The 24,366-nt window shown below is 44.3% G+C and overlaps 1 protein-coding gene across 7 annotated transcripts in view; it reads right to left on the minus strand.

The window, feature by feature from the left end:
• The window catches only part of RASAL2 (RAS protein activator like 2), a 296,425-nt gene that overhangs the window by 69,629 nt on the left and 202,430 nt on the right, over positions 1-24,366 (minus strand). Inside the window, exon 1 of one of the 7 annotated variants that reach the window (XM_073643349.1) lies at positions 8,853-8,954. The exons of the other annotated variants lie outside the window; for them this stretch is intronic. Within the exon in view, the coding sequence (XP_073499450.1) occupies positions 8,853-8,931 (79 nt within the window). The 5' untranslated portion in view covers positions 8,932-8,954. Of the gene's footprint in view, positions 1-8,852; positions 8,955-24,366 lie in introns of those variants that run through there. 7 annotated transcript variants of the gene reach the window in all.

The following is a 24,366-nucleotide window of genomic DNA, read 5'->3' on the forward strand; positions in this document are numbered from 1 at the left end:
ACAGAAGGGAGACATCTAGTGGCCGGGACTTTGAACTGATTTATAGATTATTTATCGCATTATCTACCAAATGAAATCAAGTTGTCAGGACAGTGATCACTAGACTAGGCCCGGTTTGCCAAAACTTATCCTAAAAAATCCTTAAACTTACCCAAAAATTATCCTTGTGAGAAAACTAACATTTTGATCCTCATTGAGGGGTGTAAAGATGTCCCCATAGGTTTTCACTAGGTGCTCAGAAATCCATGTGGCTGTTTTTAAAATATTTTTCAGCTCATGAATGTGGTCAAATACTAAATACCTGAGTGTTCAGTTGATTTTTATAGAGGTATCCTTGCATTTCCCAAAGGACAAGATACCAAATGAGGGACTGAACAGTGATTAATCTTGAATCAGAGGAAATTATTATTACATCTCTACTCCAAGAAGGTAAAAAAATTTAGATTATAGAGAAGCTGCTTTTTCTGACCAGTAACAGTGCCACCATTTGCCAGAGGCCAAGCCTGGTATTGCAGCTTATTGCAGCTTAGACTGTTTCATTTGAAGTTTGCAATACCAGACATAGCATGGATGCAGAATTCTTTTTCTAATCTCCGACAACCCCTTTGACATGTTTGCATACCTGCATGTGAAAGCTTTTAGTATCACTTATAGAACGCAGCTTGCTTTTTAGCTCGGTGGTCTTTTAATTGATGTGGTGCGATGCTTCCTTCCACAGAGCGTGCAACCACCGCAGCCTATAGAGAGCCTTTAATCATGGAGGCAATGACAGTAATAGCATCATTTACAGGTTGGAAGAACCGTCCCATCAGACGAGACTTCCATCATCTCCTTCTTTACTGTCTTTGGAATAATAGAAGGAAGAAACAAGGATGGATAATTGGATATTCTTCCTTAGTGATGTGACATTTCCGACATCGAAACGTTACTTAAAATAAGCAGATAAATGCTTTGTGCCTGAAGGTCGCCGGAGCCAGATCCATTTCGGCAAATTGAGTTTTTGAACTTTTTTAAATTTTTTTTTATAATGTTAACCCAACATTATGTGACCATAGAAAACAGGAGCCGAGTAACATGAAGACAAATGACATCAAGGTAGAAAGGAAAAGCTTCACTGCGCGACAGATCAACCGGCGATGACGGGAATAGATCGTCCGGGAAAAGTGCAGAATCAGGATTTCGCCCCAATCTGCTATTTTTTTTGTATACTTTGTAGGGTTTTTTTTGTTACCGTGGAGCTTAGTGTATGAAGGGAGTTGTGATGATCACCCGACCCGGAGATATAGCAGTGCAGGCTCGTGTACATCGACAAGCTGTAAGGTCGCTCAATATGTCATGTTGCAATATTTATGCTCTCTAGAAGATTGCTAGATCAATGCAAAACCATTGTATGTTTCCAAGCTTGCTGTTGTGCTACAGTGTAATCATTACTTGTAAGGGGAAAACGCTCAACCGTACCCTTCTGTTGATGGACGTGACAAGTGGTTACTGACTCATAGCCATGCTATATACGTTAATGGAGCTACATCAGGGGCAGAAATTATGGTTGTATTTGTGTCCTATCATACATTTTGCATTAGGGTCCTAAAACTTCTATCAAAGTGAATCTGTCAGCAGATTTTTGCTATTTAATCTGAAATCAGTATGATACAGGGATAGAGAGCCTGATTCCAGTGATGTGTCACTTATTAGGCTGTGTGCTCAATCAGTGTTTTATCAGCAGGAGATTATCACTGCAGGACTAGGTGGCACGTGCCAGATAGTCCAGCTAATCTTTATGACCCAGCCCCCGACCACTGATTGGCAGCTTCTTGTGTACATTGTGAGCAAGCTGCCAATCAGTGGTGTAGGCGGGGTTACATACAGCTCAGCATTCACAGCACTGCTACATCTACAAAAGGGATTTTTATCAAAACTGCACCAAGCGGCCTAGTAAGTGACACATCACTGGATTCAGGCTCCTACATTATGCTGCTCTCAGATTCCCATTAAGGGCTCATTCACACATCAGTGATTTTTCTCGTACGCAAAAATCGGTCTGGGTTTCATCAAAATAGACTGACCCATACATTTTAATTGGCGAGTTTGACCTGACATTGGGATCAGACATGTCCCCATCATAGGTTTGAGTGCTATCCGTGTACGAGAAAAACGGACGTCTGAATAAGCCCTTACGCTTCTGTGCTACATTACGATTTTGCTACCCCAAAGGTGGCTATCCATAGTAGCCAACATATATCTTTTATTGGCTAACCTGCAGTAAGGACAGAGAAAGAGGCCGGTCGGTGTGTAGGGCCATTGTCCTTCATCAAGGATGTGTTCACGTATGATCAGGTTTTCTCACAGGTGACAGCTGTCACCAGTCCACACCAATGTATGACCATTGATGACATTATTTATGGGACTTTGCTTCAAAAGAAGTGAGTCTGGATGAGGCATGCCCAAACTAACATTTTTCCTTGACGTGAGAAGAACATATAGTGCCGAGATAAGGTCCCTGATATTATTCTGGTGCTAAAATAACCTTACAAGTATGGTTTCACCAACATCTAAAGTTGGCACGGAGCAGCCATATTCAGACCCCACAATGCTCAGCTGGCAAGGGGGGGGTCTGATCCTTTCTTTCTGATGAAAAAAAAAAAGTCAATGAACTGAAAACAAATTTAGAAGAATAGAACATTCGGACGAAGAACAATATCAAAAGTTTCTTGTTGTTGCATCTCCCCAGCAATGGCCCCATTCTTGGCTCAACCATGGCATCAGGCTGCAAAATCTGACCTCGTATGGCTCCCGTAATACTTCCCTATGCCTGAACCTCAAATCTATCCATATATGCACTATATATTATTTATTATTATTTTTTGAACATTATGGTCATACTCAGGAATACATGAATACTGTTTTCTGGGGGCGAGAGACCAGGAACACATTTGAGAGCTGCTTATGAAATGCACTACTGATGACATGAATAAATTAAATGAATAAACTGAGGAAAAATGACGCTCAGCTAAAAAAATAAAGCTGACCCCCCTGACGAAGCTAAAGCGAAACGCGCGTCGGGGTACTGGGCAGTGCTGGTAGGTAAGGGGTCCCTGAACGGTGCACTTTAATGGTTATTAGGCTCTATTCAGGTGATTAATTGGTTGCTGTTTTTTTCCAGTCAATTGTTGGGGTCATTGTTTACATACCAGCTTTATTTTTTAGCTGAGCATCATTTTTCCTGAGTTTATTCATATAATTTAATTTTATATATGGTAACCCCTCTTCTCTTGGTTATTGTGTTTGACTTTTCATGATATGTGTATCATTATTTGTTATATATTATGTGTTGAATGTCACAATGCGAGTTCATTTTGACCAAACTGTCCCTTTTTCAGGTTTTATTGGGTGTTTTTGTTCTTTAGTTTTTGTGTTTTTTATAATTAATAAAATTATAATTATTCCGGATTAAAGATTTTTGGGGATTTTGGTACTTTTTTTTTTATTTTGATAGGTTATTTATAGGTCATAGGTCATAATATCTACACAACAGTATCTAATTTTTCGTCTACAAAAATGGATCTGTGAACGCGGACGGCTTCCGCAAGCATTCATTTTTTTCCACCACTCCCATAGATTTGAATGGATGATACCATTTCACAAAAAAAGATCAGGCAGTGAAAATCAACATGCCCGATCCTTCTCTATTCCAACATCAGCTGTTGGTGAAAAGTTTGGAGTCCCCCAAAAACATTTGATAGTCATCCGTCCGGCCAAATGACAACTTTTGGACAACTGGACAACTTTTCTTTGCACGTAGGGGGTCCTTCTTCATTCATTACCGATTCGGGGGTCTTTACTTGTGCACACATTACTGTCTATTGTAGCATTTTCCTGCAGACTTATTAACAACATATTTCTATCCTCTCCATAAACGAGAATCTGGAGTCCCGGGAGTCTATTTTAGATGCCCAATTTCTAGAGGATCCTAATAAATATTCAATGCCAACACCACAGAGCAGTTTAATAGATACAATTCTTTGTGATTAAAGTTCCAGAACATAGAAAAAAAAAAAAAAAAGAAACCAACATACATCCCACGGAGAGGCAGGAAATTACATTGCCATCTCTGCGGCATCTGACAGATGCAAATACCTGCGTGTCTTAGGCGAGCGGCCGACACTCGACAGTGCTACAAATTTACTAGTAAAATGAACATCGACAAAGAAAACCGAGGTATTCATGTCGTTTTTTTTAATGTAGAAGGATGAAACATCGCAATGTAACATCAAGTCGCTTATTCCTTTCATAATAATTATTTAAAAAAAATAGTATTTAAAATTTTTAAAGTTAATTTTAAATTGAATTTAATTTTAATTTAAAAACAATATTTGATTAATATGCATTGGAGCAAAAAAAAATAAATAAAAAATTGCTAGTGATGGTTGTCTGACGTGACATCATCCTGGAAGCACGCATCAAGCCTGGGATACAGAATGCAACACAAGTGCACCCGACCTTGCATCCAAAGCCTGTAGGAAAACATGCTGTTGTGGCGCCATCAATGTCAAAATTGCTTTTAGCGTACGCACTAGTCTGATAAATCTAGGAAATGTCCAGATTCTTATGCTCTGTGATTTGCCATCCATTCCTTTTCAGATCCTCCTTATCAGCATTCTGCCAGCATTATAGGTGCTGGACCTTCCTTTCCCAGGATGTATTGATCCTGCTTTTGCCCAATGGTTTGAGTCCCCTGAACGCTTTGTTATGGCTGTATTCCTCTGCGCCTGTGCATAAAGATCCGCTTGCATTTCCTGTAATCAGTCACGGTGTCTCTGCTATAGTGGTGGATTACACATGACTACAGGAAGTGGACTGAAAGTTACGCAGAGGAAAGACACCAAGTGACTGAAGCTTAGAAGTGATTTTTTAAAGGGTAAAGCAAAACGTATTTATTTTTTTTTTAAAGGGATTTGCAGATTTATTAGTTAGCGCTTTTTTAATCAAATGAGAAAGTTTTCTGAAAGAAAAATGGCAGAAATAAAAAGTTTGCAAAGTAAATGTCGCCATCCTCTACAACTGAATAGGCTAGCCAAGCTGCAGTTCTCAACAGTGGCCACTACACAGTGCTGTCCCGACACCATACCCTGCTGACAGATGATCGATGGGGTGTCAGGCCCCTGCAGACTTAATATTGATAAAATACATTATTTAGCATTTATGTACTCACTGCTTTATACTTGCAAAAAAAACATAAAAGGACAAAATCAACATCAAACTATCACCATGTACAATCTGTATGTCACCGGTTTCACACAGCGCCTCCTGCTGGTGACTACAAGAAACACAATGAAAACACAACTGAGAACACACAGATGTAGCAGTACTGAATTTGCGGTCTAATCAATTAGGGCTGCATTGTATGTGCCTTGTAATGGAGCAGGTTGAGATAATGCATATTCTTATGTCACAACAAACTCCATTCTGCTACATTTGCGTGTAAATGAAGCTAAACAGCCGCATAAATATTGATAATATAAGCTACAAAAAAGCACCTCCTAGCAAAACTAAATCAGGCTGCGTTGACTACATTGCACCAACATGGGAACAAATACAACTACACAGAGCACTTAAGAAAATGCGAACAATGAATATAATAAGAATTGTGAACTGCACTGCGCCCACATTTTGATCAAATTATGTGAGCCCATCTACTGAGCGCCCCTCCTGCCAGCCGTCCCAAGCTGGTTTGTAATTAGAGCTAGATCCTACCTGCTCTTTAAATTTGTAGGTCTGTACCTAAGAAAGGTGTAGGTTCTTATTTAGAGAGGTCGCCTTGTCGTTGGCAGATGGGCCCAAACAATTTGATCAAAATGTGAGCGAAGCACCTCGGCGTTATAACTATAGTCTACACAGCAGTAATGACGGTCACTATTCACACATTCAGTGCTTACATAGACTTTACAGCACTCAGAGGCTGGATTTGATTAGTAATGTAGCCTTTAGTCCTGGCTACAATCTTAATTGTGCAATGTGATTTCTGGCACAGATCGGTCACACAACTCAAGTGAAAAGATAAAATTTTGCCCCACTACTTTATAAATCAAATAAATGTCCACTACCTGGACAACCCCTGAAATCTCAGAGCAGCATGATGTAGAGGCCGAGACCCTGATTACAGTGATGTGTCACTTACTGGGTTCAGTTTTGCTCTTTCAATAGAATCAGTGTTTTATCAGCAGGAGACTATCACTAGAGGTCTAGGTGTCTTGTGCTTCCTGGTCCAACCACACCCCAAGCACTGATTGGCTCCTTTCTGTGTGCACTGTATATTGATAGAAAGCTGCCAAACAGGGGTGTGTAGGCGGGGTTACACAGGGCTCTGCATTCTGAGCTCTGCTAGATCTGCAGCTGGCAAAACTGCGATTGTATCACAACTGCTGCATCCAGTAAACTAAGTGACACATCTCTGCAATCGGGGTCTCAGCACCTACATCATGCTGCTGTCAGATTGCATAGCAGAAACCTGCTGAAGATTCCCCTTAAAGACTGATGTGGAACTTCCTTTCACAACTCCTTTTATCCATGCGAGGTCAACTCAGGAATCGCTGGAATCAGGGTCTCTGTCCCTACATCATGTGGCTGTCAGATTACATAGCAAAAACTTGCTGACAGATTCTCTTTAAATGCCCCATAAAAAAAAAATAAAAACAAACTTTATACTCCTTTCCAGCACTGGCAATGTCGACGCTGCGTCTCCTGGAGCTTATGTGACATTATGTGAGCTCTGAAGCCAATCAGTGGTCGCTAGTGATCTTCAGAACTCAAGCCTCCCACAGACGTATGAGCTGTGTCCGAGAGCAATGTGAGCACCACAGCCCATTAGTGGCCGCTAACTGGCTGCGGGGCTCACGTGGCATAATAATGTCAAGCAAGCACCAGGATGCCCGGCGGTGCACCCATCGCTGTAGGGGCACTAGTGCGGGAGGTGAGAATCTGTCACAATGCCTGAAAAGGATAAAGCGTGGTCTTCTTTACAGGGAGTCTGCCAGCACAAAATGACTGTTCAAACCAAGCACAGGTGCCCGATGCACCCTTGGGGTGGCCGAGCATTTCATTGCCCTTTCCCATAAAATTAATTGCATTTATATCCACCCTCTCTTCCTTGATTAACAACTTTTTTTTTTTTTTTTTACCAGGAACGATAGGAGGCAGAGATAGCTAGAGAAAAGTAAGTGGGAAGGTGCCCTGAACTGTTCGGTCACACCAAGAGTGCACCGAGCGCCTGTGCTTGGTCTGAACAGTCATTTTGTGCTGACAAAGCCCCTTTAAGCATTTTCATTATGCTCTATTTTTTTTTTTTTTGCTGTCCACGGACAAAAGTTCTGAAAATTTCTAAATCCAGTGATGGTATAGGAGACGCACACTATGGATGTTGTCTTTATATCAGCGTTTTGTTTAGGAACAGTGAAGGAAAAAAAACAAACAATTCTATAAAATATTAATGGGTGTCCTCATCAAAGTGGTAAGTGTTCATCTAAAGTGAAACACTGCTGACAGTTCGCGGGAATAAAAAAAAAGAAAAGAAAAAAATCACGTGAAAGACTACATTATCACCTACGTCATCAAGCTTTTCACATGCAGAAAATCTGTTTTAGCAGCCCTGAATCTGTGACTTTTTTTCCCCTTTATACTGATGGGTAAGTCTCCACTTAACCGCTTTGCTCACATAATCGAGCGCAAATATAAATTCTGAAATATTCCGAAGAGAAGATAATTAAAAGAAAGTCTAATTGAAGAAAAAGGAGTTTTAATTTCCCAATAATTATCACTTCAACATGTATTAATTATTTAGGTAGATATGGAGCTCAGCAAGACACGTGCCAGCGCCGGAGAATCTATTACCATACATATTAGCTGAACAGAAATTATAACATGACAGGTCTGAGTGGTTACACCCATGGGGAAACAAAATAAAGGCCCCTTTACATTGAGCCCGTGCATAAGCACAAATGTGAAGCGAAACAACTCACATATTCTACAAGTGATGGAGCAATGAAATCTAAAGTCTAAAACTAATGACAGCGCCACCTAGGAGCAAAATTTTGTGACAACGCCAATAAGGATGCAACGATCTTGTTGTAAAGAAGAGAGAAAACTCTAGAAGCAAAGCTCGAAGGATAAAGCAGCATGAAGCCTCTGACAATCTATAATCACTAGTGCAATTATGTATTGACCATCATCCATTTCGCCTTCTCCGTATTAACCCTTTCTGATGCAAAGTGGACTTCAATCAATACCTAATGCACGGCTAAGGCTATGTGCCCACGTTGCATTTATGAAGCAGAAAATTTCTGCTGCATAAATGCAAGTCCTCTCCCGGAAAAACGCATGCGGAATTCCGCACGCGTTTATCGCGCATTTTTCGCGCGTTTATCACGCGTTTTCCACATGCGGAATTGCCTTGCGTTTTTTATGCATTGGACAAAGGCAATTCCGCTTGCGGAAACGCAAAATTAAATGACATGCTGCGGATTTTTGAACGCGGCATAAACGCTGCGGAAAAATCCGCAACATGTGCATAGAACTTGCGGAATCCCATTGGGGACCATGGGGTGCGGATATACATGCGTTTTTCAAGCGTTTACGCTGCGGAAATTCCGCAGCATATACGCTTGAAAAATGCTACGTGGGCACACAGCCTAAGACTATATTCTGAATTATCTAGTAGATAAAAGGCACAAAAAAACGTTTGACATAAAAACAAGTAAAACAAACCAACAAAGGGAAACATAAAAATAAGTGTATAAACAAAAAAAAGCATCAAGCATAACTTTACTCCTTTGAAAAGTTCTTCGAGCCAATGACCCTACCAAGAAATGACAGAAGGCTCCTCTCTTCCTCTGTGCTGCTGTCCAGCCAGTCTCCATCCCCGGGTGAGAGGAAGCTCATGTTTGAAGCAGAAAACTTCACCACGTGGTGCACCTGACCTCGAAAGCTAGGCGGGATATGCCAGCTCTTAGGATCAGGGAGGTGGGGGGTCAACAGGACAGTCTCGCTATGCAAAAGGATATGGATTCCCAGGGCATTCCCGCCGCCGGATCAATAGGGGTAGGCCTTGTTTAACTGCTCTTTGAAGCGGAAAGGATTGAAGGCACAGCGGGAGATTAACAGGCTCCTAAATGAGGCGAGGCGGCTGGATCCAATGAGAACAAAACGGAAAAAAAAGGATAAGTGAATGGAAATCTATTTCTCTGAGCTGAAGGCGAATTCTGGTAAATGTTCCCATTCATCAGATGTGATGGCTGGAAAATGCTGGGTCAAAGAGTTCTTCGGAAATGCTACCAGCGACAGCAGTAGTCCTCTCCGCTGGTGATGGGATGGAGCATCCTCCCTTCTAAGCCTCCTTCGCTCTCTGCACAGGCAGGTTCATCAATCTCTGATTAGGAGGCACCGGATGCTCCCGTCCTCCCTCCTTTCTCCAGCCTGTTTTCCACCCCCTTTGCAGCCCCCTACCTAGCGTGTGACGGCCGCATTGATCGGTAAAAATGGAATAGGCAGTTAAACTGCCAAAAGCGACATTATGGACCACTCCACAGCGCTCTCATCAGAAGAAAGAAGTGGACTGGTTGGATGCCCGGCGGTGCTTCCGGTCCTTCTGCCCGGTGGGAATAGTAGGCAGGGGAGTGTTATGTGCAGAAGCCTCTGCGCTGCTCTTTCCTGTACACAGCTTATAATGCACGGGGCGGACGAGAACCTATTTTTGTAGTGTTATAACAGCCCTGCCTATTTTTCTTTCCAGATGACAACACTTCTTAAGTTTAGCTAGGAGATGGCAATATATGCCTGGCACCGTGCCCCACAATGCAGCAAGTATTTGTACAAACCAAAACTTGGCCTGGGAATTTTTTTTTTTTTACTTCAATACATAAACACATTTTTTAATTGTTTGTTAAAAGAAGAGCTGGGCAAGAGACTTTTCAAATAGTTTGCCCAAAGTTTTCGGTCTATATTGAATTAAGGAAAAAAAATAAAAATAAAAAAAATTATATATATATATACATACATATACACAGAAATAAATGATATATATATATAAACTAATTATATATATATATACACACACTTTTTATTTCAAAAGATAAAAGGGAAAAGATACATTATTATATTTGGAAAATTAGAGATAATGTCCACATTTTAAACTAGATTTTGAGCTTTGACTTCCACATCTGAGCCCTCTTTTAAATGGACTAGGTGTCCACGTGCCAGGTAGTCCAGCTAATCTGTGTAACCCCACCCCCACCACTGATTGGTAGCTTGCTGACAGTGTACAGATGAAGCAGCCAATCAGGTGTGTGGGCGGCGCTATACACAGCTCAGTATTTATAGCACTGCTACAATCTACAAAAGAGAAAACTGTGATTTAATCAAAACTGCACCAAGAAGCCCAGTAAGTGACACATCGCTGGAATAAGGGTCTCTGTCTCTCCATTATGCTGCACTCAGATTCCATAGACAAAAAAGCTGCTTACATATTCCCTTTAAACACAATTTTCAGTTTGTCTGAAATAACTTTTTTTTAGTTGTCTGGTGGTAGTTGCTGCTCTTTTCACGCCAAATTTCTCAAAATGGTGTACAACTATTGATACATTTTTCTGCAAAATTAAAGAGGTCTTTATTATTTTACTTTTTTTTGGTGACGTTTCAGAGCAAAAAAGTCACATGTTCTAATAAAATGGTGCATATCAGTCTTCAACTGTGCAAAAATAAAATTAGACAGGTTTTGTACTCTGCTAGGGTTCTGCAGTACAATTGCACCTCAATTTTGCAACATTTCAAAAAGTCACAAGAGAAGAATTATCCTAAGGGCAGGTGCAGATGACTGTACATTCTAGGGTCGACTATGCAAATCACAAACTCTGAGCTTGATCAAAGTGTGATCCGATTCTGTCAGATGAGAAGACGGGAGAAAAATATTTCTCCATTCTGTTAGTCTGTGAAAATCAGACTGCACTCAGATGTCATCCGAGTGCAGTCCCATGGTTTCCTCGGGTTCATTGGCTTGCATGGCGGAGTACAGTCCAAATATCCAATGAAACTCTGACATTCAGTGATTTTTTTGTTCCTTGGACCTACTCTGTCAGAGAAAAAAAAAAATCGGATGTGTGCCCAGCCCCATAGACTAACATTGGTTTGAGTGTGATCCGATGTTTTGTCTGCTCACACTCGGACCGAAAATACGTTTGTCTGCACGAGCCCTAAAACATCTGAACAACCCAAAAAGTTAATATAAAAACCATTTTTACTCCAGATAAAAAAGGAACAAATACAATGATGAATCGGGATTGTAGTTTCCAAAAAACGCACCAGCGTACAGTTTTATCGCAAAATGCTCTATTATGTTCACCTTGTGAGATAACAATGCTGACATGAGCAATCCATAACTCTAAAATGATGACAAAACGCAGAGGTGGAAATACCATTGGTGCGACATGTACAGCTGCACAGGGGCCCAAGAGTTAAGGGGGCCACATCCACCTCCAAAATGATAAACTATTGGGCTCCAAAGGGCCCATATACTGTTCATGCACAGGGGCCCTCTTTTGTCGCTGTCCTTCCCTCGTAGAACGCCATGACAGCGCAGTTTTCAAATGCAGCAACAACCACTTTATGTAGATATACTCTGTATTTAAACCTTAAAGGGGTATGTGACGCTAGTCACTACTCAAGGACAAGTCATGACGCTGGGTAGTCAAGAAGTCTGAAGTCAAAAGCCAAAAAGAGTACGTCATAGACAGAGGTGAGACAAAGGCGTAGTCAGGAAATGGTCCGAGGTCAGAATTCCAAGAAAATAGCAGATCATGACAAAAGGGCTAGGCAAACGGATGGTCAAGGCAAATCCAAGGTTGAGCAACAAAGATCAGAATACAAGACTAGGAGCATAAAGCAAACACACACCTCATGAGCAAAGCTACAGTTGGCAGCAATCAAAGGCAGAGAGCGGACTAAATAGCCAGGTAATTACTCTGAACAAGAGACACATGGATAAAGCCCCGGCACACCCTCGTCCAGATTGGACGGCTAAACTGTCAATCACCATACTGACAGCTCAGCACGGCTCTGTCCTAGATTGGATGGCAGAACAGTCATTCACTGCGTCAAGAGACACTGATAGGAGGAATCGTGACAGAGTACTTCCCATATCAAGACATTTATGGCATATTCAAAGGGACCAGCACCCATTTTCTTCGGAACTACTACACGAGAGTCACCTATGTGCGGCGTCCTCGCTGTGTACTGAGGAGTGGGATTCGCATCTGTCAGACATTTATGTACATCCTGTGTTAGGTTGGAATACTCCTTTAATTAAATATTTTTTTCCACTTTAAATGGCAGATTACACATAGTGGAATTTTTTGCACCATGGTTTTGTATGACGTGGCATTAATGGGGCATGTACGCCCACCTTCTCTAATATGGTAGCAATTGCCGGAAACCTAGCTGCTTCACCTCTAATACCTGTAGATGATGAGCATTGTAATACCTACAAGTAATTACAGCGCTGGCATCGGTGGAAACGTTCGCACTATACTTACTGTCAAAAATTTGCATGAAAACAGAAGTATTGATGTTTAGGGCGATCAATTGACAAAACGCAAGCCCAGCAAATATGTCAAGGTGATATGATCCAGTGCTCTGGCGCTGAGATGTGCCTTTAAAATAACCTTTCACGCTACCCCCGGTGCAACGTCAACCAGACTGAATTACAGTCAGGAGCATATTGAAAGGAATGGTAATACTGGGCACGGAGGGTCCGGCATGAATCTGATTTACCAGCTCAGGAGGAGAGAGGACACAACCTGAGAACTACAAAGGAACGATGCCCCCATTGCAAAGAAGTCTACATCCATGGCACCCTACCCGTATATACATATATGTGCCATTGATTTACATAGTTGCCAACATTTTTTCGAAGTGTTTCGTTCCCAAACCAAATTCACCCATGCCCTCCCTGGAGCAGCCCACGCGTTCTGGGAACAACCCCGATCCACCCCTAGGGAAATCAGGAGAGTTGGCAACTATGGATTTCTAAACTGGAGAAGCCCCTAATATCGGCATCTGTCTACTACGTCAAGGAACAGAAGTATTTGTCTTCCGCTCTCCTTGGGGTTCTTCCTATCCTTATACAACTTCCGAAAGGTGTTCTATTAAGAAGTATAAGGACCGGAAAAGCTGGAAAGTTTCCTTCAGCTCGTTTAAAGAGAGAGAAGACCAGTAATAGCTACCTAAAAGTAAGTGCTCATGTACCACACTGAAACAATTCACTAGCACTGCACTGGAGGAACTAACCCACTGGTGGTATCCTCTGTGGAATTTATCCAATGAAATATGCAGCAGCAAAAACCACTACAGATGATATTGCGGAAGTGCGGGACTCTTTGTATTGCAGAGGGTAAAATCTGCACCAACATTCACAGCATGAAAATACTCGCTTCATCAGGGTATGAGCACGCAATGTCCTTTTCAGTTGGGACGGCTCCAAAATCAGCTTCAAAAACCAGCGGTCAAAAGAAAAGACAAAAAAGCGCTCAGAAAATAACCAAAAAGATGCCAAAAAAAAATAAAGAAGACGTGTCCTGAAGTGTCTTCTTTTTGGAAAACTGTGAGTTCGCCTGCGTGTAACACTAGTCCTTTGCACAAAAAGGATCTTGCTCTTCCAATTAGAAGCTTGAACCACCTTAAATGGAGTCTATTATAACAAAATGACTGTTCAAACAAAGCACAGGCGCTCGGTGCACCTTTGAAGGGTCAAACAGTTCAGGGCACCTTCCAACCTAACCTGCTTTGCATCTGTCTCTGCCGGACTCTTATCTGATTTCAACAGCTCTGGTTTGACAGTCAACAAAAAATCTGCTGGGTTTGAACAGTCATTTTGTGATGACAGACCTTTAAAAACCTAACCATACAGATAAGTATAAGCCATAATATGGACACACAGTTTTATGTCAGATTGACAGAAAAAGTTCTCCCCCAAAATTCCTATCTGATCATATTTTTGGCCCATTGACATCAGTCATCGTAAGCACTGATGGGCTGAAGGGGCGACAACTGGCCAGTTTATCCACATTTTTAGGGTGCTGAGCTGTTACATTGCTTATAAGAAATAATTTGGCACACCGCTGAGAATGTGGTGCTGCGGCAAACCCCCATAAAATGTTCCATATCGCTCCTCCATGTGATCAACGCTCTCCTCATCATACCGAGCACTCACAATATACATGTCGAGCTGACTGATGTGCAGCATAAATGGGGAAAAAAACACATTGTAAAGTATGTGGCTCAGCCACAATCAATATTTTTCCAAAGGGAAAGACAATAGGAAATGAAGTCTGAAGCAATTTCTTCCGCTCTGCCCTGTTTAACCCTCTCTCTAAATGAATACTTTGCACATAAAGCCATAATTAATCAGGAATGTGGAGCTGTCACCATACCATCGCACAATGGCCATTCATTATAGTCTTAGTCGTCAACCCCACAAACAGGATATAGGAAACAATCATCTGGGCATGGAGATGTCAACAATGACGATATATGGACAGACCAGTTTAACATGTAACTAAAAACAGAATTAAATATTCCAGGAAAATAAAGCTTGTTTGTTTATTTGTTTTTTTTTACCAACAGCGCCACTTGTCATAATAGCTTGTGCCTGGTATTGCAGGTGAACTTGAATGGAGCGGAGTTGCAACACCAGAAACAACCCTTAGGGCTTGTGCACACAACAGATTTTCTCATACGAGTGCCATTTGTGGTTTGTACGGATAGCACTCGCACCTATGATATTCTATGAGACTGTACACGCCTAATGAAAAATCGGAGACGTGTCCAATTCTGATCCGAGTGTTGGATCAAAATCGGCAATGCAAGTCTATGGGTCCATGAGAAAAATCGGACCACACTTTGATTACATCTGAGAGTGGTCCGATTTTCATGGACTTACAGAATGGAGAAGGTGGAGAATTTTTTTTTTCTCTCCACGTACAAGAAAAACTGTGGACCACGCCGTGGACCAAGCCGTGGACCAAGCCGTGGACCAAGCCCTGGACCAAGCCCTGGACCAAGCCCTGGACCAAGCCCTGGACCAAGCCCTGGACCAAGCCAGCCATATCCCCACTGCAAGGTGTAAAATTATGCCACATGTGACACAACACATCTATTCCATAGCAGCCATCAAAAGGTGCAAGTATTACTAATAGTGGACACACATATTACAAGAATGTCAGGCAAACTCATTGCCGATCCTTTAGTCTAAAGGGAGATAAGACGAGTACAGAGGTTTGTGGCAGTGGTAAATGCCATCTTCCTATTCAAAACGCATTAGTGCCTGGCAAAAAGAAGTATATATGTGTATGGAGAAGTCGGAACGAAATGTTGCTGACCAAATTAGCAATCTGCCAACGGCTATTGAAGGTGTACAGCCAACAATGTCTAGAGAGGTCAACAGAAGTTGATCGATTCATTTTGTGCCAGACTTCACACAACGCAAGTACAAAGAGCAAACAAAACAGAAAACGTGCTGAACAGTCCTCTTTACCAAAGGATTTTCTGCAAATGTTTGGATTACTAGGTGAGAGGGCTACCCCATGAGCTAAGCTGAAGCCACGTCACGACGCGGATATCAGAGCTGGGGGAAAAGTTCAACAAAAGTAAACAGCACAAACTTTTGTGGTTTTTAGCTGAATGCCATGATGCAATGAATGAGGTCGTCATCATCGCAGTTCAGTAGCTGAAGAGGTGGTTACCGAAGATAATTAATTCATCACTCAAAGTTGTTTAGAATTAGAAAATATTCTCAATCCTACGCCACCTCCCCTCCCCAAAAAAATCCATCCATCCCAAAAATACCATTGGGCCAGACTGCAATATCAGTGCCAGATTTCGCTGTGGAAAATCTGCAACAGATCAGTCCTACTTGCATGTTTCTTTAAATATTCAGTTGCTCAGAGACTTAAGGTCTGTGCATATGTTGCGTTTTTTGTCGTGTTTTTGTCCCAAAACCAGAAGGATTTCCTAGTCAGAGCAGAGTGAGTGAGATTCTTGAATTCTCATGGGCATGTTGCTTATTTTTTCCTTATAGATTTGCAGTGGATTTCAATCTGCAGCATGTAAATTTTTTTTGCTGCAGATTTCACCCATACTAATGAATGGAAAAAACGCATAAAAAAAACCATGCAAAAAAAAAAGTTAAAAAACTTGCAGCAGATTTGAAGCAATTTTCCTCCTCTAATCTCCTCCCTTTCCTTTCATCCCACTGTGCTCCATATTGCAAATAAAACAAAATATATGGTTAGCACTGTAGCCTTGCAGTGCTGGGGTCCTGGGTTCAAACCCACCAAGGACAACATCTGCAAGGAGTTTGTATGTTCTCCCCGTGTTTGTGTGAGTTTCCTCCGGGTTCTCCGGTTTCATCCCACTCTCCAAAGACATACTGATAGGGAATCTAGATTGTGAGTCCCAATGGGGACAAGTGCCCATTAGTGTTGAGCCACCCCCGTAGTGTTCGAGTTCGGTTCGTCGAACACCCGTGTGTTCGCCGAACTGTTCGTCGAACACCTTCGAACACCGTTAAAACCAATGGCAGGCAAACAAAAACACATAGAAACACATAGAAAACACCTTCAAAGGTGTCCAAAAGCTGACAAACTGCTCAGAAGACATAACTAACACATGGAAAAGTGACAAGTACATATAGTCATGAGAAAAGAACAGAGGTGGAGGAGTAAAAGGAGGGGGAGACACAGATATAGGCATGTCATGCCCTTCTAAAATCCAAAAAGTGAGAAGCCGACACGTTCAGTCCGCTCCTGCCCGTGCCACCTCCGTGTCGCCGGGTTTGTGCCAGAGCCGCGGTGAACCCTGACGGCCAGCCCCCCTCTCCCAATACTGGTGCCTGTCCGCTGGTGGGTCGAGCGAGCCCCCCTGTGGTGGAGGCAGCTCTAAGCTTTTTAATTTAAATTGTCTCTCTAATTTGAATGAATACACTTTAAATCCATTTACAAGGATCTATTGGAGGGCAAGTCTCATGCCAGCAGCCGCGGTAATTCCAGCTCCAGTAGCGTCCACTAAAGCTGCTGCAGTTAAAAAGCTTTTATAAGGATCGAGCTCGGCTGTCCACCGCAAGGCGTCCTACCGCCAGTCCCAGCCCCTATGCCTTGGGGTGCCTCCTGATGCTCTTCACTGAGTATCCCGTGGTCCCGAAGCATTTCCTTTGAAAAAATTAAGTGTCCAAACTACAGGTGGTGTAGCTTGCTTAACAGCCGGGATAATCCGCTGACTAGCAGACACTGCTACTAGGCACAAAGTAATTCCTGGGCTAGATGCAGTTAAAAATTTGTAATTAGATACTCTCGTTGGATGCTGAGAAAGCATTCCATAAAGTCTCCTGGCACGCCATATATGATTCTCTTAAAAAGCTTGGGGTAGGGGTCTAGGGGACCCTTTTATAGCCAAAATCACGGCCCTGTATCGCAATACGTCACCTAGGCTGAAGATAAATGGAACTGTAGCACCCTGAGGGCTCGGTTGCTACAGAGGTATTGCACCTCACCCAGAGGTGTGATATCTCACTCTCAGGTAAGGATGTAGTGTGGATCAGGACCCGACACCTGCATGCATTACACCACATTGCCGTGGGGCAGGGCGACCAATATGCCCCTGAGATGGGCACGACAGTCCCTGTCCCTGGCTGGAGTGGGGGGAGGGAACACTGAGGAAGGGGAACCCTGTAGTGCAGGAGCAGGGAGGAAGCAGTTCCTGGGTGCATTGAGAAGGGAGTATAAAAGGTGGGCACCATCTTAGTTCAGTGCAGAGAAGTCTGAGCAGAAGTGGCAGGGAGCAGGGGCTCTGCATGAGCTCTGCTCCGGAGGCGGGCCTAGTAACAGAGGCCCAGGCCTGGAAGAGGGAGAAGGAAGGAAGAGGAGCGGAGAAGGCTCCAGGAACGAGGAACGAAGGGATCCCAGGGGTGCGGACGGGCGAGTCGCCACCGCACGCCCGAATCCACCTGCGTGGAGGGGTCAGGCCAAAGGGGGAGACCGGTCCCCGAAACTAGTGGAGGCAGGAAACGACCCTCAGCTAGAAACAGGAGGCTGTGACATTTTATGTGGCGCAGCCCCTCGCTACACCCGCTAGGAAGGCACCACATAGGGTCAGGGAAACTGGCGCCAAATTTACCAAGAGGAGGCCCGAGGCAGCCGGACAGAAGGGTTGGTAAGAAAGGCCAGACAAAGGACACACAAAGGGGGTCCTGTGAAGCGCTCCAAAGTTATCTGGGAGTTGTCTGAGCCCCTCACCTGGTGAGCACAGTACGACGTGGGCAGCCGTTACCTGCAGACGTGGTCTGGATAATAAGAACTGTGAGTAAAGGCCCTGGACTGCATCACTGACTCCGTGTCATTACTGCTGCTGCCCTGCACCATCACCCCCATCCTCCGCATACACTGCCCTGAGGCTATACTCCTCCCGTGGGGAGTTATGCTACGCTCTGCTGCACCCACAACACCAGCCTCAGCGGTCTGCCCTGCAGCGGCGGTTCACTCTGACCGCAATCCACGGGTGGCGTAGTCAGACATTTAAACATCAAAACCACATAAATAGTTCCGCCACTGGTTTGACCGCCCTGAGCCACGGAACCGGGTCGCCGCCACGGAGACTACAACCACCAGCATCCACCAAAAAGGGTCCGGCTCCGGGTGTCCCAAGGCCCAGGGGGCGCGTCAGAACATTTTCATCACCTTTCACAATCACCAATGGGACAAGGCAGGGATGTTCTCTGTCCCCTCTCTTATACATCCTAGTGACGGAGCACCTGCTCTCATCAATTCGCCATAACCCCAATATTAGGTGGATTGAGGTGGGAGACACAGAGTACAAGTGCTCTCTATTTGCTGATGATGTCCTAGTATATATCACTCAATCACATATATCCATCCCTGCTGTTATGGCTGAAATAGATCACTTTGTTACATGGTCAAATTTTAAAATCAATGCAGCGAAGTCTGAGGCCCTCGATGTCTCCCTCCCCAAATCCATATAGGATTCCATCCAGTCCAACTTTCCCTTTGCCTGGCCCTCACAGGGTATCAAATACTTAGGAATTCCTATTCATAGAGACCTCTCCCATCTATGTTATCTTAACTTTGGGCCCTTTATTGAACAACTCCATACAGACCTCGGTTGGCAAGTTAGAACTGTAAGATTCACTACGTGAACCACTGGTGTTTTGTGGAAAAGCACATGTACACTGCGTTCCAAATTATTATACAAAAAGTGTTTAGGAGTGATAAGGGAAGAATTTGTTTGTTTGTCAGTTAAACTCATTGATGGTGATGTGTGTCAGGGCTCTTTATATCACTGTAAGCAATTGCAGACACCTGTGCTAATTAGTTTGGCAGGTGTGTCCAATGAAAGGCAAGACTACTTAAGAAGGCTGTCTCACATTATTAAGCAGCCTACATTTTCTGCCAAAATGGGAAAGAAAAAGGATGTGTCGGCTGCTGAGAAGCAACAAATTGTGGAGTGTTTAGGTCAAGGCATGACTACAATCAACATTGTGCGATGATCAGGATGAAGTGTCTTGGCAATCAAGAAGTATGTAGCTGATTCACAGTACACACGTGTGCGTGCTGATAAGGGCAAACTGAGGACTCTTTCCTACAGGCAATTACGTCAGGTTGAAAGAGCAGCGGCAAAAAAGTCTTGTCATAGCAGCAGACAAGTTTTTGAAGCTGCTGGTGCCTCCAACGTCCCCTGAACAACAAGATGCAGGGTCCTTCAGAGGTTTGCAGCTGTGCATACGCCATCCTGTCGACCTCCTCTATCCACTTCACACAAGCAGAAACGGCTCCAGTGGGCCAAACATTACATGAAGACTGATTTCAAAACTGTTTTGTTCACGGATGAGTGCCGTGCAGCGCTCGATGGTCCAGATGGATGGAGTGGAGGATGGCTGGTTGATGGACACCCCACACAAACACGGCTACAGCGCCAACAAGGAGGAGGTGGAGTAATGTTTTGGGCTGGAATCATGGGGAGAGAGATTGTCGGCCCCTTTAGGATCCCTGAAGGCGCTAAAGATGAACTCCATAATGTATGTGGATTTTCTCAAACAGCACTTCCTGCCATGGTTCAAGAAGAAGAGCCGTGTATTTCACAGCAAGATCATTTTTCTGCATGATAATGCACCATCTCATGCTGCACATAAAACATCTGCATCTCTGGCTGATATGGGCATAAAAGGGGACAAACTTATGGTGTGACCCCCATGCTCCCCTGACCTCTACCCCATTCAGAACCTTTGGAGCATCATTAAAAGGAGTGTCTATGATGGCGGGAGGCAGTTCACATCTAAGCAACAGCTCTAGGAGGGTATTCTGTCCTCATGCAAAACAATTGAAGCAGAAACCATCCAAAACCTGACAAATTCAATGGACGAGAGAGTTCAGAAGCTCCTTTCGAACAAGGGGTCCTATGTGAAAATGTAACATCACCTAGAATAAAGTTTTGAGTTGAAAACTGTTTGATTTCAGTTTCTAACAACCTGCTAATGCTTATAATTTCAAAAATGACCATTTTTTTGGTCTTTATTAAAATGAAAAGGTTGATCGAAAAGTTTGGGGGATCTAAGAGTGTGGCAACCCAGTAGTCATGATTACTTCGAATTCTGACAATATGAGGGTCATGCTGCAGGTAGTGCAGCAAGAAGGCACTTATGTGTCTTGCGCATCTCGGAGCCCCAAAATTATTTTCCGGGCTAGATGCAGCTAAAAATTATTATTAATTTTAAATCTGGTGAAGCTTTAGTATAGATGGCCTAATAGGATCAGTGCTGCACACTGCTACAAAGCCCAAATTATTTTCCAGTCAAGATACAGATAAACATGATTAGTAATTTTAAATCTGGTGGAGCTTATTATAGATGGCCTAATTGAATCAGTGCTGCACACTGCTACAAAGCCCAAATTATTTTCCAGCCAAGATACAGATAAACATGATTAGTAATTTGAAAGCTTAAAACGGTTGGTAGGGTGATTTTAACCAATCATCAAGCTTTTACTCTCCCCAGGATGACACAGGGGTAGAAACGTCGTTTCGGATCCATGATTTGTTCATCTTTATGAACGTGAGTCTGTCTACATTATCAGTGGAGAGCCGCGTGCGCTTATCTGTCAGCACACCACCAGCAGCGCTGAACACACGTTCAGACAGAACGCTGGCTGCGGGGCATGACAAGATCTCCAAGGCGTAAGTGGCTAGCTCCGGCCATTTATCCAGATTGGAAGCCCAAAAAGAGCAAGGGTCCAGTGACACAGTCGTGGCTTCAATGTTTACTTGGAGATACTCCTGTACCATCGTCTCTAGGCGTTGACTATGTGTCAGACTTCTTGTCTCCTGTGGCCTTGCAAAGGATGGGCTAAAAAAGTGGTGAAATGATTCCGCAAAATTGATGTTACCAGCAGATACTGTGGTTCTGTTACGGTTTGAGTGCTGAACACTTGACGGTCCCACAGTTGGCAAGTTGGAACTGTGAGATTCACTACGTGCACCACTGGTATTTTGTGGAAAAGCACATGTAAGATTCTGCAACAGTCTCTGCTGATACTCCTGCATGCGTGCATCCCTTTCTATGGCAGGAATAATTTCTGCAAATTTACCTTTGTACCAGGGATCTAACAGTGTGGCAACCCAGTAGTCAGGATTATTTCTAATTCTCACAATTCGAGGGTCATGTTGCAGGTAGTGCAGCAAGAAGGCACTCATGTGTGTTGCGCATCCAGGAGCACCAAGTCCCTGTTGTGTTGGTGGCGAGGTAACAATCATGCTTCCTTCCTCTGTCCTCTCCCCCCAACCTCGCACAACAGAAATGTGATCAAGGTCTCCCTCATCTGATGAGTCTTCCATCAGTTCGTCCTCCACTTCTTCCTGGGCTCCTGCACCTTCCTCACTAGTTTGGCTGCTACCATGCGCCCTGGTAAAACCATCTCCCCCACCCTCACATGCCTGCCGCCTTGGTGCTGCCGACCGTCTGGACCTTGCAGATGTTAGCCCTTCCGCATACAACTCCTCCTCCTCTACTTCCTCCACCTCCTCTTGTGCCACCACCTGACTCCGAATGCTCCAGCATGTAAATCACCGGAATAGTCATGCTGATAATGGCATCGTCAGCACTAAACATCTTCGTCGCCATTTCAAAACTGTGCAGAAGGGTGCATAGGTCCCTGATCTGAGACCACTCCTCCAGCGTGATTTGCCCCACCTCTGGATCTCGTTGGCCCAGGCTATACGTCAGAACGTATTGCACCAGGGCTTGTCGGTGCTGCCACAGTCGCTGCAACATGTGCAGAGTTGAATTCCACCGGGTAGGCACATCGCATTTTAGCCGGTGAAGTGGCAGGCCCAACGACTTCTGTAGAGATGTAAGTCGCTGAGCTGCGGGATGCGAACGGCGGAAGTGAGCACACAGCGACCGTGCCCTCTGCAGAAGGCCATCTAGTCTGGGATAGTGGGCTAAAAATTGCTGGACAACCAGGTTCAACACGTGAGCCATACAAGGCACGTGTGTGACATTGCCCCGGCGAAGGGCCGCACCCAGGTTTGCAGCATTGTCGCACACGGCCTTCCCTGGTTTCAGGTCCAGTGGAGACAACCATTCATGAAATTGGTTCTCCAGAGCTGACCACAACTCCTCAGCTGTGTGACTCACATTTCCCAGACATTTCAATGTAAAAACCGCCTGATGACGTTGAGCCCTACTGCCAGCATAGTAAGGAGGTGTGCAGGATCCCTTCTGCGCAGTTAGAAAGCTTGTGGCATGACCAGACAGGCTTTGAGTGCAGGTGGAAGACCGAGAGGAGGTTGAGGAGGCAGAAGCAGTGGAGGAACTTTGACATAAAGAGGATTGACGCACAACTCGTGGGGACGGCAAGACTTGGACAGCAGCCCCTTGTCCTGCTGTCACCATAGTTACCCAGTGCCCAGTCAGCGACATATAACGCCCCTGTCCATGCCTACTCGTCCAAGTGTCTGTGGTGAAATGCACCCTGTCACACACAGAGTTTCTCAAAGAAGCGGTGATGTTGTGTGCGACATGCTGGTGGAGCGCAGGCACACCTTTCTTTGAGAAGTAGTGCCGACTGGGCATCTGGTACTGGGCACTGCGACGGACATAAGGTCTCGAAAATCCTCTGTGTCCACCAGGCGGAAAGGCAGCATTTCTGTAGCCAAGAGCTTGCAGATGGTGAAATTCAACCTCTTAGCTTTCTCATGGCTAGGAGGAAATGGTCTTTTACTTGTCCACATCTGAGGGACCGAGGGCTGGCTATTGTGCTTAGACGGGGTTGATAAGGGTGTCCCCGGCAAACTGCCGGTCTGTGAGGAAGATGCAGGCGGACATGTTAGGTTGCCTTCATCCAAAGGTGGTGCTATCGATGTCGGACAGCGCTCAACACCAGCTGGTGTTACCACCTCCAAAGAAAATGATGACCTGCCAATCACGCTGGCTGTTGCGGGTAAAGAGGTGGCAGGTCTGCGCCCCAAAACAGGTGTGACTGCTGTCCCCCCAGTCACAGAGGATGAAGAGGCCGCGGATGCACAAGATATGGCAGACGGTGGTTGGCCCGGCCGGCTAGGCCGCATTGTAGCACACTGAGCTTCCCACTGCAACTTATGCTTCATGTCCATGTGCCGGTTCATGCATGAAGTACTCAAACTATGTATTTTTGGGCCTCTACTTAGCTTTTGCTGACAAATGTTACAGATAACAAGAGTTGGGTCATCTTTATCGATCTGAAAAAATGCCCAGGCTATGCAAGGCTTAGCACCCATGCGACCTGAAGAGCCACCACGACTTGTGGTGAGAGGCAGAGTTGTGTTTGAGGATGCAGTTGTTGACGTGCTTCCAGTACTACGTCTCTGTCCAGGAAGGCGCAACCTGACCTCGTCGTCACTAGCATTCTCCTCCACCTCCTCTGCTGACCTCATCTCTTGGCTGACTGTGGGTTGACAGTAAGTGGGATCTCCGACCTCATCATCATCACCCTGTGCGTTATCACACCCGTCGTCCTCAGAGCCAACCTGTTCCTGCCCTGACAAAAAACTAAAGTTGTCGCTCCAATCAGGTATTTGAGTCTTATCATCGTCTTCCTCATTGTCTCCACCAACAGGAGTTACAGTTTGGGAATGAGGGTCTACATTATGGTCAGAACCTTCTGCGTCTGGTCCTGGATCCGACTCAAAGATTCTTGGCATCAGTGCAGATCATTTCCTCGTCTGGATTCACAGAAGCGCTGGAGTCGACCTCTGATTCCCAGGCTATAGTATGAGTAAACAGCT

This window comes from Phyllobates terribilis, unplaced genomic scaffold (assembly GCF_046119375.1).
Source record: "Phyllobates terribilis strain yellow unplaced genomic scaffold, ASM4611937v1 Scaffold_8__6_contigs__length_399053987, whole genome shotgun sequence".
NCBI lineage: Eukaryota > Metazoa > Chordata > Amphibia > Anura > Dendrobatidae > Phyllobates > Phyllobates terribilis.